Source organism: Falco naumanni, chromosome 5 (assembly GCF_017639655.2).
Source record: "Falco naumanni isolate bFalNau1 chromosome 5, bFalNau1.pat, whole genome shotgun sequence".
In the NCBI taxonomy this organism is placed as follows: domain Eukaryota; kingdom Metazoa; phylum Chordata; class Aves; order Falconiformes; family Falconidae; genus Falco; species Falco naumanni.
Window position 1 is genome coordinate 11957993 of NC_054058.1, and position 14360 is coordinate 11972352.

General features: G+C 36.8%; 1 protein-coding gene across 1 annotated transcript in view; it reads left to right on the forward strand.

The window, feature by feature from the left end:
* Positions 1-14360, forward strand: part of LOC121089667 (potassium voltage-gated channel subfamily KQT member 1-like) — a 511237-nt gene that overhangs the window by 94222 nt on the left and 402655 nt on the right. Inside the window, exon 11 of the mRNA XM_040597076.1 lies at positions 2990-3104. Within this exon, the coding sequence (XP_040453010.1) occupies positions 2990-3104 (115 nt within the window). The remainder of the gene's footprint in view (positions 1-2989; positions 3105-14360) is intronic.

The following is a 14360-nucleotide window of genomic DNA, read 5'->3' on the forward strand; positions in this document are numbered from 1 at the left end:
AACTAACAGTTAGTTTACACTATATATATATATATAAAATACTGTTATAACAGTAAGTTGCCATTATTTGCAATAGAGGAGACCTACTTTTTTCACCTTTTTCTGAGAATAGTGCAAATTCTTCCTGGCTATGTTGTCCTGGTATTGGTATGCATTGCCTATTTGAGGATGACAATGGTGCTGGAACCCATTTGCAAGCATATTTTCTACTGCAATTGTAAATTGGGAATTCACTTTTCCCCACACCACAAAAACAAGTTAGTGTAATATAGATAAGAAATCTAAAGTTAAAGCTAGGCAGCATTACAAAAATACCTCTAGGTTAGGTTTTGATGTGTTTATTATATATTCTTACCATTTTAGAAACGGACACTGAAGGAAAAAATAGAAGTATATTAAACTTAGCTTTCCTTTTGCTGTTTCATTTAATGAGTTGATCTGTTCCATGGATTCCTAGGTGTGTGGTATTCACTGCTATGTGTTGTACCGTGGTAGATACTATTCTGTATTTTCAACTTGCTGCTTCCAACTTTTGATGTCAGAAAATATATAATATTTTATAACTAAATAGGTACAGCTTCGTATTATGAGTAGTAGGATGTGGAAAGGAAGGATGGTTTCTCTTCTTTCCCCTTCATATTTCTTTGTGTCCCCTCCTTGCTACTCTGCAACAACAAAAATTAAGCATTAATTGCCATAAATTCAGTTTGGAAAAGGAAAGCTTATTAAAATAAATATTGAGAGGGAAGATATAGTTCTTCTGGCTTGAGCTGCAGCTGTTAAAAACTTAACATATGTGGTAGCTGGGCATTACAGCTTTGAGTTTTATTTCTGGAAAGTATTGCTGCCATGTGTTGAATGTATTTTAATGCTCCACATTTCCGCAAAATGAAAGCATTATCATGAATTATTAATAATTACTTTATTGCTCAGAAGCTTATGGCTTCTTGACATTGAAAAAAATTTTTGTTCCTTTTTGTGTGGGTTTTGGAAATTTTTGATTTATGGCTGAACATTGCTGTATAAAGGAGTTTTGGAATTTCACTCCAGGAAAGTGAAAATTAATGTCAGTGTTTCAAATAAGATAACTGCTTGTGACTCTGACAGTCACCTCAAGGACAGAAAATATTTAGAACAGAGGACATGTTACTTGCATTTACCATTGATGCTAATGTTGGGACATGTGGACCAGAAAACATTATTAATGGATTAATATTTTAAAGTGGGAGCACCCAGAATAAATGGCTGATAAAAGCATAAGGAGATTTTAGTATTAAATAGGGTTTATTTTTCAAGTTATAAGGATAAAACTGGTATTCTTTTGTGATGGATTAATATGCTACAAAACATGAACCTGAACTGACTTTGAATTGAGTCAAGTGGCTCTGAGAGGAGTAGGGAATTACCACCACCCAAATATTATGAGCCTCAGAGCTGTGATTTCTGCTTTAACTTGATATTTAAGAGCAGTGCTTCTAGGAGAAGCTCTTCTTTCTCTTAATACTTACATAAGCTAGAAAGAAACCTCTTTCTTACCATGACAAATGCATTGCAGTAATTGTAGTATCTATCTTTGCTATAAAGAAGGCAAACCCCTGTGAATTAACTAGGTCTTTCTGTTGCCATTTCAGCAGTCCATTGTGCAGTAGGAACTGATAGGAATATGATTTATGCTATGGCTCTTCCAGTAGTAAGCTCTGTTCTTTTATGCTTTTTAATGTTTAGCTTGAAATGTAGTCCAGCCAATGTGATGCTATAGAATTAGCTTGAGATTTTAACACCTCAGTTTTCTAGGAGGCAAAATTTCTCATTTGTTGTGGGCTGTTTTCCTTCTTACTCATCACAGTGTATGCAAGTGATGCTACTTAGTCTTTTACATGTTTTGTTTGACACAATTTTAGTGATTTCTTCCCCCTGCAAACATTTATTTTTCCCTCCCTTGAATTTGTGTCATCCTGTGTATTTTCCACATTAGACTCTGTCAGCTCATAAGTGAATGTGCTTTCAAGAATGGTCAGAGTTAAGATAGGTAGGGAGCTTTCTTAGAAACTTAAAATTACTAGTAGTTATTAAAAAAACCCTGCTATTTCAGGTCACAGCAATTTAAGCTAGATGTACTTTTAATAGCTTTTGGACAAAACATGAGAAAAATATTGAAAAGGTCTTAAAGCACAAATTGTTTATGAATGCTGATTCAGCTAAACTCAGAAAGGCAGGTACATGTGTACTTCACATTTATGGTGGAAGTCAGCCCTATATTTGATGAAAATGAGTTTTGAGGATAGAGCTTTATAAAACTTTTTTTTGTCAGTTGCAGAGCTGCACTTTGGTTTTTGCAGTCTCTGAGTGAACTCCTTCATTTGTTGGCCTTCATATGTCTTCCCAATACGTAATGAAATCTGCAGCTTTCTTACCCTTGAAACAAGCTGAGCTACAGTACAGCTTTGTATGTGTCATGGTTCCCCTGCTGAGCTGACTGCATTCAAACACCTGAGGCTGGAGCCTTTTCCCTGGACCATGGAAGAATTTTTGAACACTGATGAATATAGTGACCAAATAGAATATTTGAAACAAAAGTACTGTTTATATGTTAATAGCAATAACATTTTTCTAAAGGGTTTTAGAGGAATTGAAGTATACCTATCAAATAGTATTAACTGAGGAAATAAAAGTCAGATTGTTTCTATCATCATGCTCACATTGACATTGTGGGTATGGTGAATTTCTGCCTACAGGGAGGTTGGCCTGAAGAAGGTAATCCTTTCTTGCAAGAGGTTCCTGTGTATTTGAGCCATGTGTGTATATATATATGCACATATATATTTTTGTATGGCATGTGCTATAAGCATCAGCTTCACAGATTCTGACAAAAAAGGAAGCCATATCTCATTAGAACGGTTTATCTACTGCACAATATCTTAAGCAAGGCAAAGAGCTTGTATATGTTGTCTCTCTAAATTATTATGACTTCTTTAAATTATTTGTGCAGTGAAAACACGTTTAGAAGGGAATACCCAAGAAATGTCGCGGGCCCACAGCTTTACTGATGACATTGACCTTATATCAGAAGAGTCGCCACTGCCAGCTGTATCCGACGTGACACAGTAAGTGGAACAACTTTTAATAATTGATAATCTGAATACTCATTAATGGTAAGGGAGACTTATCACTGAATAAAAAAATTATTCTTTGGCTGGCTGCACTTGAAGTGATTGAGTTTGATGTTATTTAACTGTATGTGAACATTTCTAGAAAATGCAAGTTTAGCTTTAAGTTTAATGAAAGCAGTCAGACGCTTGGAAAGAGAAGCATTGCTCTGTGATGGGTGTCTTGCAGTGTTGTTGTCTTTGTTTTACTTTTAAAGGCAGCTGACGCAGTTCCTGAAATTGAGTTTTACAGGTAGGTTTATACTTTGTAGAATTCTGAATCAGAGTTCTAAAGGACTCCTAACATGAATAACTTATGAATTGATTGCAAACATAAATGGTCATTTATAGATACAGCCTGAAAATAGAAAGGCTACACTGTATGATATTTTGATAAAGTATGCACACTTGTAAGGAAACAACGTTCCAAAAATATGAAAGTAAAATCAGGAGATGCTGAAGGTGCCTGGATTGACCAGGACAGAAAATCCCCATTATTGGTGAGTTCGCTGCAGTTGTGAATGATCTTTCCTGTTGTTTGCATTTGGTTTAGGAAATGTCTATTTATTGAAATAAGCAATAGTATCTTCATGCAGGACCACCTCCATGTTGTGTTTTGAAATGACCTTGAGTAACCTTCATGCTTTTGTCCAATAACGTACAGTTCAAGTGTTGGGGATGGGGATTCTGGAGTAAATTTCAAATGCGAAGCAGAGCGTTAAAGCATACAGCAAGGCCTGGATAGGCCAGAGCATCCAGGTATCATACTGAGGTTTTCTCACATGCAGAAACTGATACAAACAATGCTGATTAATAGAATGCTTGAGTTAGCAGTGTTATATGACCTAAAAGTATGGTATAGCTGACACAAGCTCATGAAGGTGTAACTAGTTCTTTAGACATTACGTTAATGGTGGTGAAAAACTCACCTGAGTTCGTGTTTGCAAGAGAAAAAAATGCAACTGTCATTGGAAAAACCCTTTAGTGAATATCTAAGATTGAAAAGAAAAAAATTGTTGCTTACCTTCAGATAGGGAAAAACATATACAGTGGTTTTCAGGATGAATTTGAAAGCAACGTGATTCCAATCTATAGTGTTGATTGCTTTTAATATGTGTTATTTCACATCATATGGTTACTTTCTGCCTAAGTAACTCTGACAGATGATGTGTCTACTATATCTATAGCAACTATACTATGCTTTTATACAAGATACCCTGGTGCTTCTATTTCCCCACATGCTATCTTTTGGACCTTCTTTGAAATCAGAGAACTATAAATTGTTCCATTCAAATTGGTCTCTTTTTTTAATTTGCACAGTGCAAGCACAGGATTTTACATTTGCAAATCTTATTTCTACTACTTAGTGCATGAAAAATGGTGTTATTTTATGTTGTTCTGCACAGTGTACCTTGCAAACTGTACCTGCTTTTCTAGCTCATGTTAGAGCTGATATGCATTTCTCATGTGGAAAGTAAGTAAAGGAATAATAGAAAGCTAACCAAATGTACAAATGAAAAACATTTAAAATACAGAGAGTATTTGAAGTAATATGCTACATGATTTCAAGCCACATTAAGAGGAATTAATAGTATATGAATGTCAGGAACCTATAAACAGAATGATCTTGCAACTGTTTTTTGCTAAATTAAGGATTATTAAACTCTAAGACTTATAAGACTCTAAGTTATAAAGGCACTATGCAAAAGCAAAGACAAACCACCATTTCATATAGTTTTACACTTCTAAAGTCAAGCATGCCAGTTTCCACCTTTATCACTGATAATCTCATTTTGTGTGTGTGTAATTTTCTTCAGTAGGATGCATTCATTTAAGAGTTGTTCCAATTCCTGAGTAGAAATATCTCATTATTCTAATTGTGAACTTTGAACAAGCACAGAACATGATGTGTTTATGGATCTTGGATTTAAACTGCCATTTTTAATGGAAACAGTAAGATATTAACACTGTATTTGCCTGATATGCATGTCTTCTACATGAATATTGGATATACTTAGCATGATTATTTGTCTTGTGTTTTAGCAGAAATATATGCAGGTAAGTCTTCATGTTTGTAATACTTGTTTTGGTGTGTGAGCTTTCCAAAACAGCATGGCTTTTGCTTTCTACTTAGTAGTGTATTCCCTACACTATTGTGCCTTGGAATTTGTAATGGGATTCACCCACACACACACCCCACACACCCCCGTTAAAAGTTCCATTTTTATTTTGCTTGTTCACCTGGCGAGGAAAAAGTTATTCTGCTTGTTCACATATGTTATTTCATGCTCTGGAGTTACGTACCAGTTAGATCCCAGTGAAATCTCCCCTTGATTTGGAGTGAACTATGTGATGGGAAGTGGGTTTATCTTATTTGGAAATAACACGTTTGATAACTAGTGCAACAAATCTTCCTCCTAGAGTAAAAATGCAGTCAATGAATTCGACAAAAATTATTCCAAGAGTAGAATTTAGCCAAAGGTGTGTGTGTATATGCAATCAACCCTTGCAGTTTACAAAGTGAAAACATGGCTTTCACATAACGGTTAATGACAGTATGCTATGATGGTGACAGTTTCACATGGCACGCTTTTTTGTCAAGCTGCCAAAAGGCAAAGTTTTCCTTGCCTTCAACAAGTGTTAGGAGTTACAAAATCAATCACACAGTGTACCTTTATTCCAAAGCAAATAACTGGTCATTTTCTAAACTTTGCAAGATGTTGGTTATTAAACATGAAATGTCAGGTCTACAACTGCAATGTTTTGAGGGTTTTTTTCTGTAATATGAATAGTTGATTCTTCTGAAATTCTGCTACACATATGACAGGAGACATTCTCTGGTGACAGGAACCTTTACTTTTGGCTATACTGTCCTCAAATCTCCCTTCATTGTGTGGGAAGGCAGATATTGTCCCAGGGGAACAAAGTTCCTATCCTTGAGCCATGGTACCTTGGACGATCATCTGTTGCAACAATATGCACGTGCGTTAGTCTCGCTGTAACAAAAGTGGTTGTTCATCAAAACCTACCAGGCTAGTTGGAAACTGGCGATGATACCATTTAAGAATGTTTCTTGAGTGAAAGCAAACCAGTGAGTTGCACCACTGCTCAGGTTTCAGTGGTTAATAGATCCAATATTGGATTTCTGATGTTAGTGATCCATGCAAGTTTGGAGAAGGGTAAGCTGTCCTGGTAGAAGGTGTCAATAAAACCAAAACCAAACAGCAAGTTTGCAAATTGAGCTTAACATACCTTTCTGTAGAAATATAGATCCTTCAGATAGTGTTGGGATGATGCTTGTTTCCAGTTATCTGGGGAAAAAATGTAGAAAAACTCAATGTTCTGAGTTAGGGATCAAAAGCATCTTGTTCAGTATATATTGCCATGGTTGTATGAAGTTCTTGCTGAGTATCTCTGACCCAGGCTCTGAGGGTTAAAAATCACGTGGTGTTGCTGACCTGAGTGGAGCTATGTTGTTTTATACTGGCTGCTTCTGAGGTGCCTGAAGTTGAATAAGAATGATGTTTTTAGAGATGAATCAAATCTGACAGAAATAAATATGCTAATTTAAATCAGTTGATGAGTAGTTCTGTTTTTAACAATAAATGGTTAGACTATTTCATTGTCTGATGTATTTATCCACCCAATTATTCAAGTTCCTTGCTAAACAGTCAGAAGATGACTCCATCAGTGTTTAGAGAGACTGCAAAATAATGTTTGGTTTGTGCTTTGAAACTAGAAAAAAACCTGGAGACTGTTTGTCTCTTTACAGCACATTTGCTTAAGTTCTTAGTTACCACTATACACAGAATAACCCTATCTAAATCAAGCTAAACATTAGGGAAGGTCGAAATCTTGAGAAAGTTACTTCTAGAGCTGGAAATTTCATTTTTATCACTTTGCTCTTTCTTGCTTACCGTAGCACTTTCTTTGTATCGCCTCAATGTTTTGGTGGAATATGTAAAATCAAACAATTTGAAGATGGACCCATCATTCAGCTTGGTTCAACATGGTGCATAGTGCCATTTCTTTCTCTATGATGTTATGTCTTGAAGCCCCTCTTTTTAATTTCCTGGTGTATGCACAAAGATGTTCTGACAGAAAAAGGGAGCATCTGGTATAGAATTAGGCCTGCTTGTAAAAATAATACTTGGCAAATTCCTGCATCTCTATAACAGGTTATTTACTACTGAAAGAGGCAAGAGATGCTTCTCAAAATGGCACTGATTAAGCAAGCGGCAGTCTGTGATTTTTGTTTGTTTTTTTCTTTTAAAATCTTGTTTCCTGTCCATTACTGGCAGGACTATTTTATCTGTCTGATGCAGCCTATCATGCATATCACAAGGTCTTTGAGCAAAAGAGCTGATGCTATTGAGGTCTGTAAAATGACTAAGCTGTAAGTTTGCTAATTCAACTGTGTCTGTAAGCAACAAAAATGCAAATAAAACCTCTTGTAAGTGTGTATGAATTTGGTGAGTGACAGAAGGAAGAAAGGAAGAGAAATACACATCAGAATGAGAGCAGGGACAAGCCTTAGTGGATTTTTGCTCCTTCTTCCTAGTCAGAATATTTAAGGCTGGCCACTCCTAATGACAGTTCAAACCAGAAATTACAGTTGTGCTTTACCTGTGCTAAGTGGCACAGCCTTTGGAGATGGGTATGGGGCTTGATTGACAAACAAAGATGTGAAGGTTCTTGAATATGTCCGAAGGAGGGCAACAAAGCTAGTGAAAGGGCTGAAAGGCATGTCCTATAAGGTGTGGCTAAGGAATTTGGGCTTGGTTAGTTTGGAGAAAAGGAGGCTGAGGGGTTGCCTCATTGCTCTCTACAGCTTCCTGTGCAGGGGGAGTGGGGAGGGAGGTGCTGATCTCTTCTCCCTGGGATCCAGTGACAAGGTGCATGGGAATGGTTCAAAGCTGTGTCAGGGAAGGTTTAACCCAAGCATAAGGGAACAGTTCTTTACGAAGATAGTTGTCAAACATTGGAACAGGCTTCCTAGAGAAGTGGTAGATGCCACAAAGCTTGTCAGTGTTTAAGAGGCATTTGGATAATGCCCTTAACGTACTTTAACTTCTGGTCAGCCCTGAGGTGCTCAGGCAGTTGGACCAAATGATCATTGTAGGTCCCTTCCAGCTGAAGTAGTTTATTCAACTACAAGTCCTGTAGACCTTCACTAACACACTCTTGCAGTATCAAAACCCACTCTTGAGGAAGAAGAGTAAACAAGAGTGTTGTTCCTATGTTGAATTGTGCAAATGGTGTTTGCCCTTTTCTGGATTCTCCCTAGCTGCACTGGAGCTTTGCAAGAGTAAAGGAGACCACTGAACACAGCCTTAATTTATTTTTTTTTATCTTCAGTTGGTCCTATTGTTGTCGTCAAAATCTGCATGACAATCCTTGACCATGAAAGTATTTTCTTCATATATACCAGAATTGACCTTCCAGCAGGAAAGAGAAAGTTGGCCAACAGACTGTATTGAAAGACTATACCAACCTGGTCTCAGATAGCACAGTCTCAGGAAAAATACACACAGCACCAGCTTTTGAGGCAGACATCCTGTTTTTGTTTTTCAGAGTTCTGTGGTTTAAAGCTGTGGTGTTTAAAGCTCTTTACACTGTAAGGAAAAGCAAAAGTTAGAAATTCTGTATGTCAGCATGGTTAAGCAACTGTGGTTGAGTATGCGTTTTGTAGCTCACTAAGGTCACGTAAAGGTAAATGTCAGTTGGTCTCCTAGCAGAAAGTAGTGTAATGCTGCAGTTCAGCAGTCATCACATCGGCTCTCTTGGGAGGAAACCTTTAGAAGGTGAGATCCAAATACAATGACCATCGTCAGTTGTAATTGCCATCAGCTGAACAGCTGTAGTAATAACTCTTCAGCTGGAACAGGCTGCCAGGGAAGTGATAGCTACACCTGTTCCCCACGGGAAAGTGGGGTCTTAATTACTTTTCATGGGTTGAGAGTGAGACCAACAGTTGTTCTTCTTTCTGAGGCCCTGTCTATAACAGAGTCAAATCATGTTAAGGAATTGGGGGCTTAATACAGTTCTGGCTAAAACAATTCTATGCAAGAAACATTTATGTACTTCTGCTACATTCCTGTGTATTAAATGATATGTAACATGGCTGTGAAAATGGCATACTATTTCAGTCTGAGGTCTTAAAATGGTGCAATAGAAGCATAGAAATCTGAATGTGGAAGCAATGAGAGATCCACTGTTCCCACCTCCAATTATTTTCTTTCAAGCTCATAGTATGAGAAACAGCTGTTAGTTTGTACAAGGGAGATCTGCAATATGATTAGTAGAACAACTCAGTGTTAGTAGGTGGTTATTGCACAATCACAGGAAGTGGGAATATCTGCTTAAAAAGAGGAAATGGCTTATTGCCAAAAGCTTTATAACAGCACTGAGGAGGAGTGAGAAGATAGATGTGACACAAAGCAATGGCTGCAAAACCTCAAGGCCTACAATGTAATGTGTCCTTCAAACGGGAAACTGAGGCTCTGAGGGTGAGGATGGCTGAATGCCTTGCTCTATCACTGGTGCATCCTGATACAAAAGGAGTATCACAAATTAACCTTCAATGAGGAACAGAATCTTCTGTGAGGACTGAGGCTTAATAAGGTAAAGAAGTTATTTTTGTCTGGTGTTTCAGCTCGCTCCAGGCTGCCTGGAAGAAGAGAGCACCAAAGCTGGTCCCACTTCACCAGAACAGGGGTCTATAGAGATTGGGGACACACACACACGCTTAGCACTGCTCTTCACTGGAGTGGAAAATCCCACCATTGTTAGTAATCCATGCAACGCAACTATAGTTAAAGGAAGATGCTTCATGATTAGTTTTGGCATTTAGCTTTTCTCCTTAAAAACAAGTTTAGGAACAGTGTTGGACTTTCTTTTTTCTACTGGAAGTAGTTTATCATAGGACTGACAGATATGAAATATGACTAGTTTCATCTGTTGCCCACTAACACAGCAAATTTATACAAACCAAATAGAAAAAACTCCAAAACTTATGTTAGGCCTTAAAGTTTATATTAGATGTGCTCAAATAAAATGGCGCTGTATTTTGCTTTAAGTTATTGGTCAGCACTTGATGTTAAATCTATCAGCTTTATTTCAGCCTTCCAGTTATCCCCTCGATCTGTAGATGGCAGTGAAGGTTTTACCAGGGACTTAAGAATATTTTTGTGTCCTTCTTTGGCTCTGCTTGAAAATCCAACATGTGGAACCCTTAACACCAAGCATATTTTCAATCTTTCTATGGTTTTGATCTACCTGTGCAATCATTTATCTTTATGCTTTTATTGTAACTTCCTCCTACAGCCTATTGCTTTTAGTCTTATTAAAGAAACAGTTCACATTATCACCAGCAAATCAATCACACTGAATATAATTAGATCTAGTAATAGTAATCTTTTGTAGGATAATTGAATCTACTGAAACCTTATTAATAACTTTAACTGCTAAGGTAGTGTACCTGGAGTCCTTAATAATCAGCTAGATCTCTTGTACCACCTGTTGTCCTTTTGCACATGTTCATAGATGATTTTAAAATTCTGTTCTTAAATTTTGAAAGAATGATCAGGCACTTGGTGTATCATGTAAATACTGCCAATGTTGTCACTGGGCTAATATAGTTACTGGAGAAAGTTGTGAAGCAGTACTGGCCATCAACCAGCTAGTGAAGGGAATGGTAACATCACCCAAGAGGAGCGGGTTGGCCAAATAACAGAAGCAAGGTTGGTCGGAGTACAGAATATTCCTGAAGATGTTGCAGTTTGCCTGCCACCACTGCATTTATATTTCATCCATAATTTTGAAACATAAGACAAAGTGAGAGGCAGATATGAAAAACTAGTAAGTAGGCAACCACACGGTAACATGAAGGGAGGGTGTTTGCATATGTATTTGTATCTTGTTTCCAGCTTTCTCATTGTGCTGTTGGCTCTCAATGCTTACTAACTCTCACTCCCAATTACATTAAATATAGGTGGTACTGATGCAACTAATTATTTCCACTGAACTCAAAAGCATTATTAATAGCTTCAAAGAGAAATTTAGATGAGGGTCTGTCATTACTGAACTGAAAAGGTAAAATTCAACAGACAGTAGTAATTGCTAATCTGGCGGTAGTCTTTTTACCATTATAAGGCTTTATGTTAAGTTAGACTTCTTAGCAGCAGTTATTTTTGTATTGTCACCTCTAATTTCAAACTCTTTAAAAAGGCTGCTTCAGGATTTATTTCAGTACCCAACGTTTTTTCATTACCATGTGATATGAAAGCAAGGCTGGCATTAGTATAAACTGGTGCCGTTATGTAATAACCGTTCAGAGAATCTGACGCTGCTCCTGAGGGCTTTTTGGAGGGGGTTTGGTTTGGTTTTAGTCTGAGGAGCAACTTTTGAGTTTTTTGCTTCTGTTTTTGTGAGGACATTTGGCCAGTGGAGGGCACTGCACCATAACACAATGAGAGACAGAAACTGTTTCAGTTTTCAAAATCCGATTTGTTATTTGAACAAACTTACTTACAAACTTAATTTATAAGCATCTGAATTTCCCAAATGTTAAATTGGCAAGTTGCCACCCTATGGAAAAATGCTACATGTACTTGAACATCACTTTAATGAGAAACTTAACTGACCCCCAAGGGCTCTACTTGGTATTGTGGTTTATACTTTTTTTTTTTTCTGGAGAACAGACTATTGTAACAGCCCAGTGAAGGTTGTCAAAATATAACTAAGTGCATGTATCATGTAAGCCTCTATGGAACAAATGGTTCAGATCTGAAGGTAAAGTCTGAAACAAAAGGTTGGTTTTGAAACAGGAGCTTCTACAAAACCATGGTGTTTCATATAATGTTTCTTAATGAGTTTTCTAATTATTGTACAGAACTTTAGAGCAGGGATAAAATTTTTCATGAAGGGGTGAGATGACTGGATGTATGGCTGCAAATATCTGTCTTGTATAAGAAATAGTTTACAAAGAATGTCTCTGTTTTCAGATCAAAGTAAAAGACCTTTGTGGCTTTGTTTTACTCAAATCATTATTTATCTCAGTAGCAAGTTAGAGAATGAAAATAAGGCAACTCTTTTTTGTTTGTTGCTAAAAAGGCTGCAAAGAGCTAGACTGGTCTAGACCTAGTCTTCAGTATTGGCATGTGTGGTCTGTATGTGTGAGTATGAAACTAGTAAAGGGAGGAATCATTTTATAAAGGCTTTGTTTGGACATCGTAGTTTGTTGAGGTTTTTAGTTAAAGATTCATATTACAGTGCACATAACTGTTCCAATCCAGCTCTGTGACACTTGACAATATTGATAACTGCATTTATATGCATCTGAGAAAAGTTTGAATGACAACATTAAAGTGTATTCTTTGCTGAACATGACAGTACAACCCTTCTTATCAGATCACTGTAGTCTCTCATTCTTACAAAACAGACATTCTTACAAAACTTACAAAAAGTGCAAGCATGGTATGTTTTCCTGGGGGGAAAAAACCACCAAACACAAACCTTGGTGGAAAACCATGATTGCAATGCACAGAGAAGTGTAACTTTGTCCTTTATCATGGTATAGGTAGAAATGAATGAGCGTACAATTTTTTTTTTAATCTTGATCTTGTGGTTTTGCAATAGTTTCAAGCTTAACACTTTTTATGTAAGACTAAACTTGATGTATATGAATCTTGCATATTCCTATTCTAGTAACAGGCCCTTCATTGTGTTCACTTATGTAAAGTATATTGAGGGTATATGAAAAGCACAGTGATAGGACTTTAAGGTGTCTGCAACTAAAATACATAGGTCATTCCTGATCTGGTCTAGCTCCACCCACAAGCTATATCACAGCATGTGTTTTGTATTTGCAGTATTCAACAGAAAAATACTTTAGAAATTGCATATACCAGTTGTCAGTCCTTTTTCCTTCTTTAGTTGCTTCCCTGGGCTGCTTCTGTGATGGAAAATAAGGCAGCCCAGCTATCAAACCAAAAGCCCACCCCTCCTGGTGGGGAGTGTATGAGTAATTACGGCAAAAAAAGTGGAGAAAAACTTCAGGGCATAAAAACACCATTTGTTTTCCTAGGAGTTCAAGTTTTGGCAGTGGAGGGGAGAGCTGGGATAAAAAAAAAAATACCATTCTCTATAAGGTAGGGGGTATACATTTTACCTTAATATCTGAGCATTATTTCTGACCATTGTGTTGACAGCACATCCTTGCAAGCCAGAATCCGCCTTCTAGTTGAAAGAGTGACTTTTCATTTCCATAGCCTACTTTCTTAAGAAGTGATGTTGGCTATCTAACATGTTCCTCCTACAGCCATTATTTCTAGGGCAGTATCAAGCAGAGAAAAATGCAGAGTCTGGAAGTGAAAGTTAAGGGAGCTCAGCGTTGTTAATTGATAGGTTCTGATGAAAGGATTGGAGGAAGAAAAGAGATGGAAATAAAATTTTATTACAGATGTAGAGAACAGTTGTGTAGTTAGAGAATGCTCTTTATGGGTGATTTCTTTGGTATTTCATAATTAGCAATATTATGAAAATTTATTTTAAAATTTTCAAGACAACTGGTAAAATAATATCAATCACAAATTAAAATGATGTAATTTGGTTATGATGCTTCATAGTGAAGTTTGAACCAAAAAAAATATTGGCCTTTAACTTCTACTCAGAAAGCAGGTAAACTGTCCATTTACCCTAAGATAAAAGAATGAAGACTTTTTCTAAGTGTGAATTTGGTGTTTACCAAGGAGTGTTGCAGTCTTGCCTTGCTTACTAATCTGTGTACAACTTATTCTGGAATTACTAGTAAAGTGCTTTTCCTTATTGAAATATAAATGTTCATTTGGGTGGCTTTCAATGCCTTAAATTACATTGGAGTTCAGATGACATGGCTGAATTATTGAAGCTGCTTCTGTTATCTGGGATGGAATTAAGACTATGGAGCATTTATAACAGCTCCAAAAACACCTGTGTTTGAATTCTGTATCTTTTAAAATGTCTTACTGATTTTTTTTGAAATAAGTTTCAAAGAAAAATCTTACAAGGAAAAATAAGCTCTTTAGTAAAAAAAATGCTGTGTTCATCTTCATTTCATTATGCATTTAAAAACAATACCAATATAATTCCCTCACTGAATACTATGAGACAGCTGGTAATTCAGCTACAGTAAAAGTACAATGTGCGTTTATATCTTCCATATTGCAATTCTTT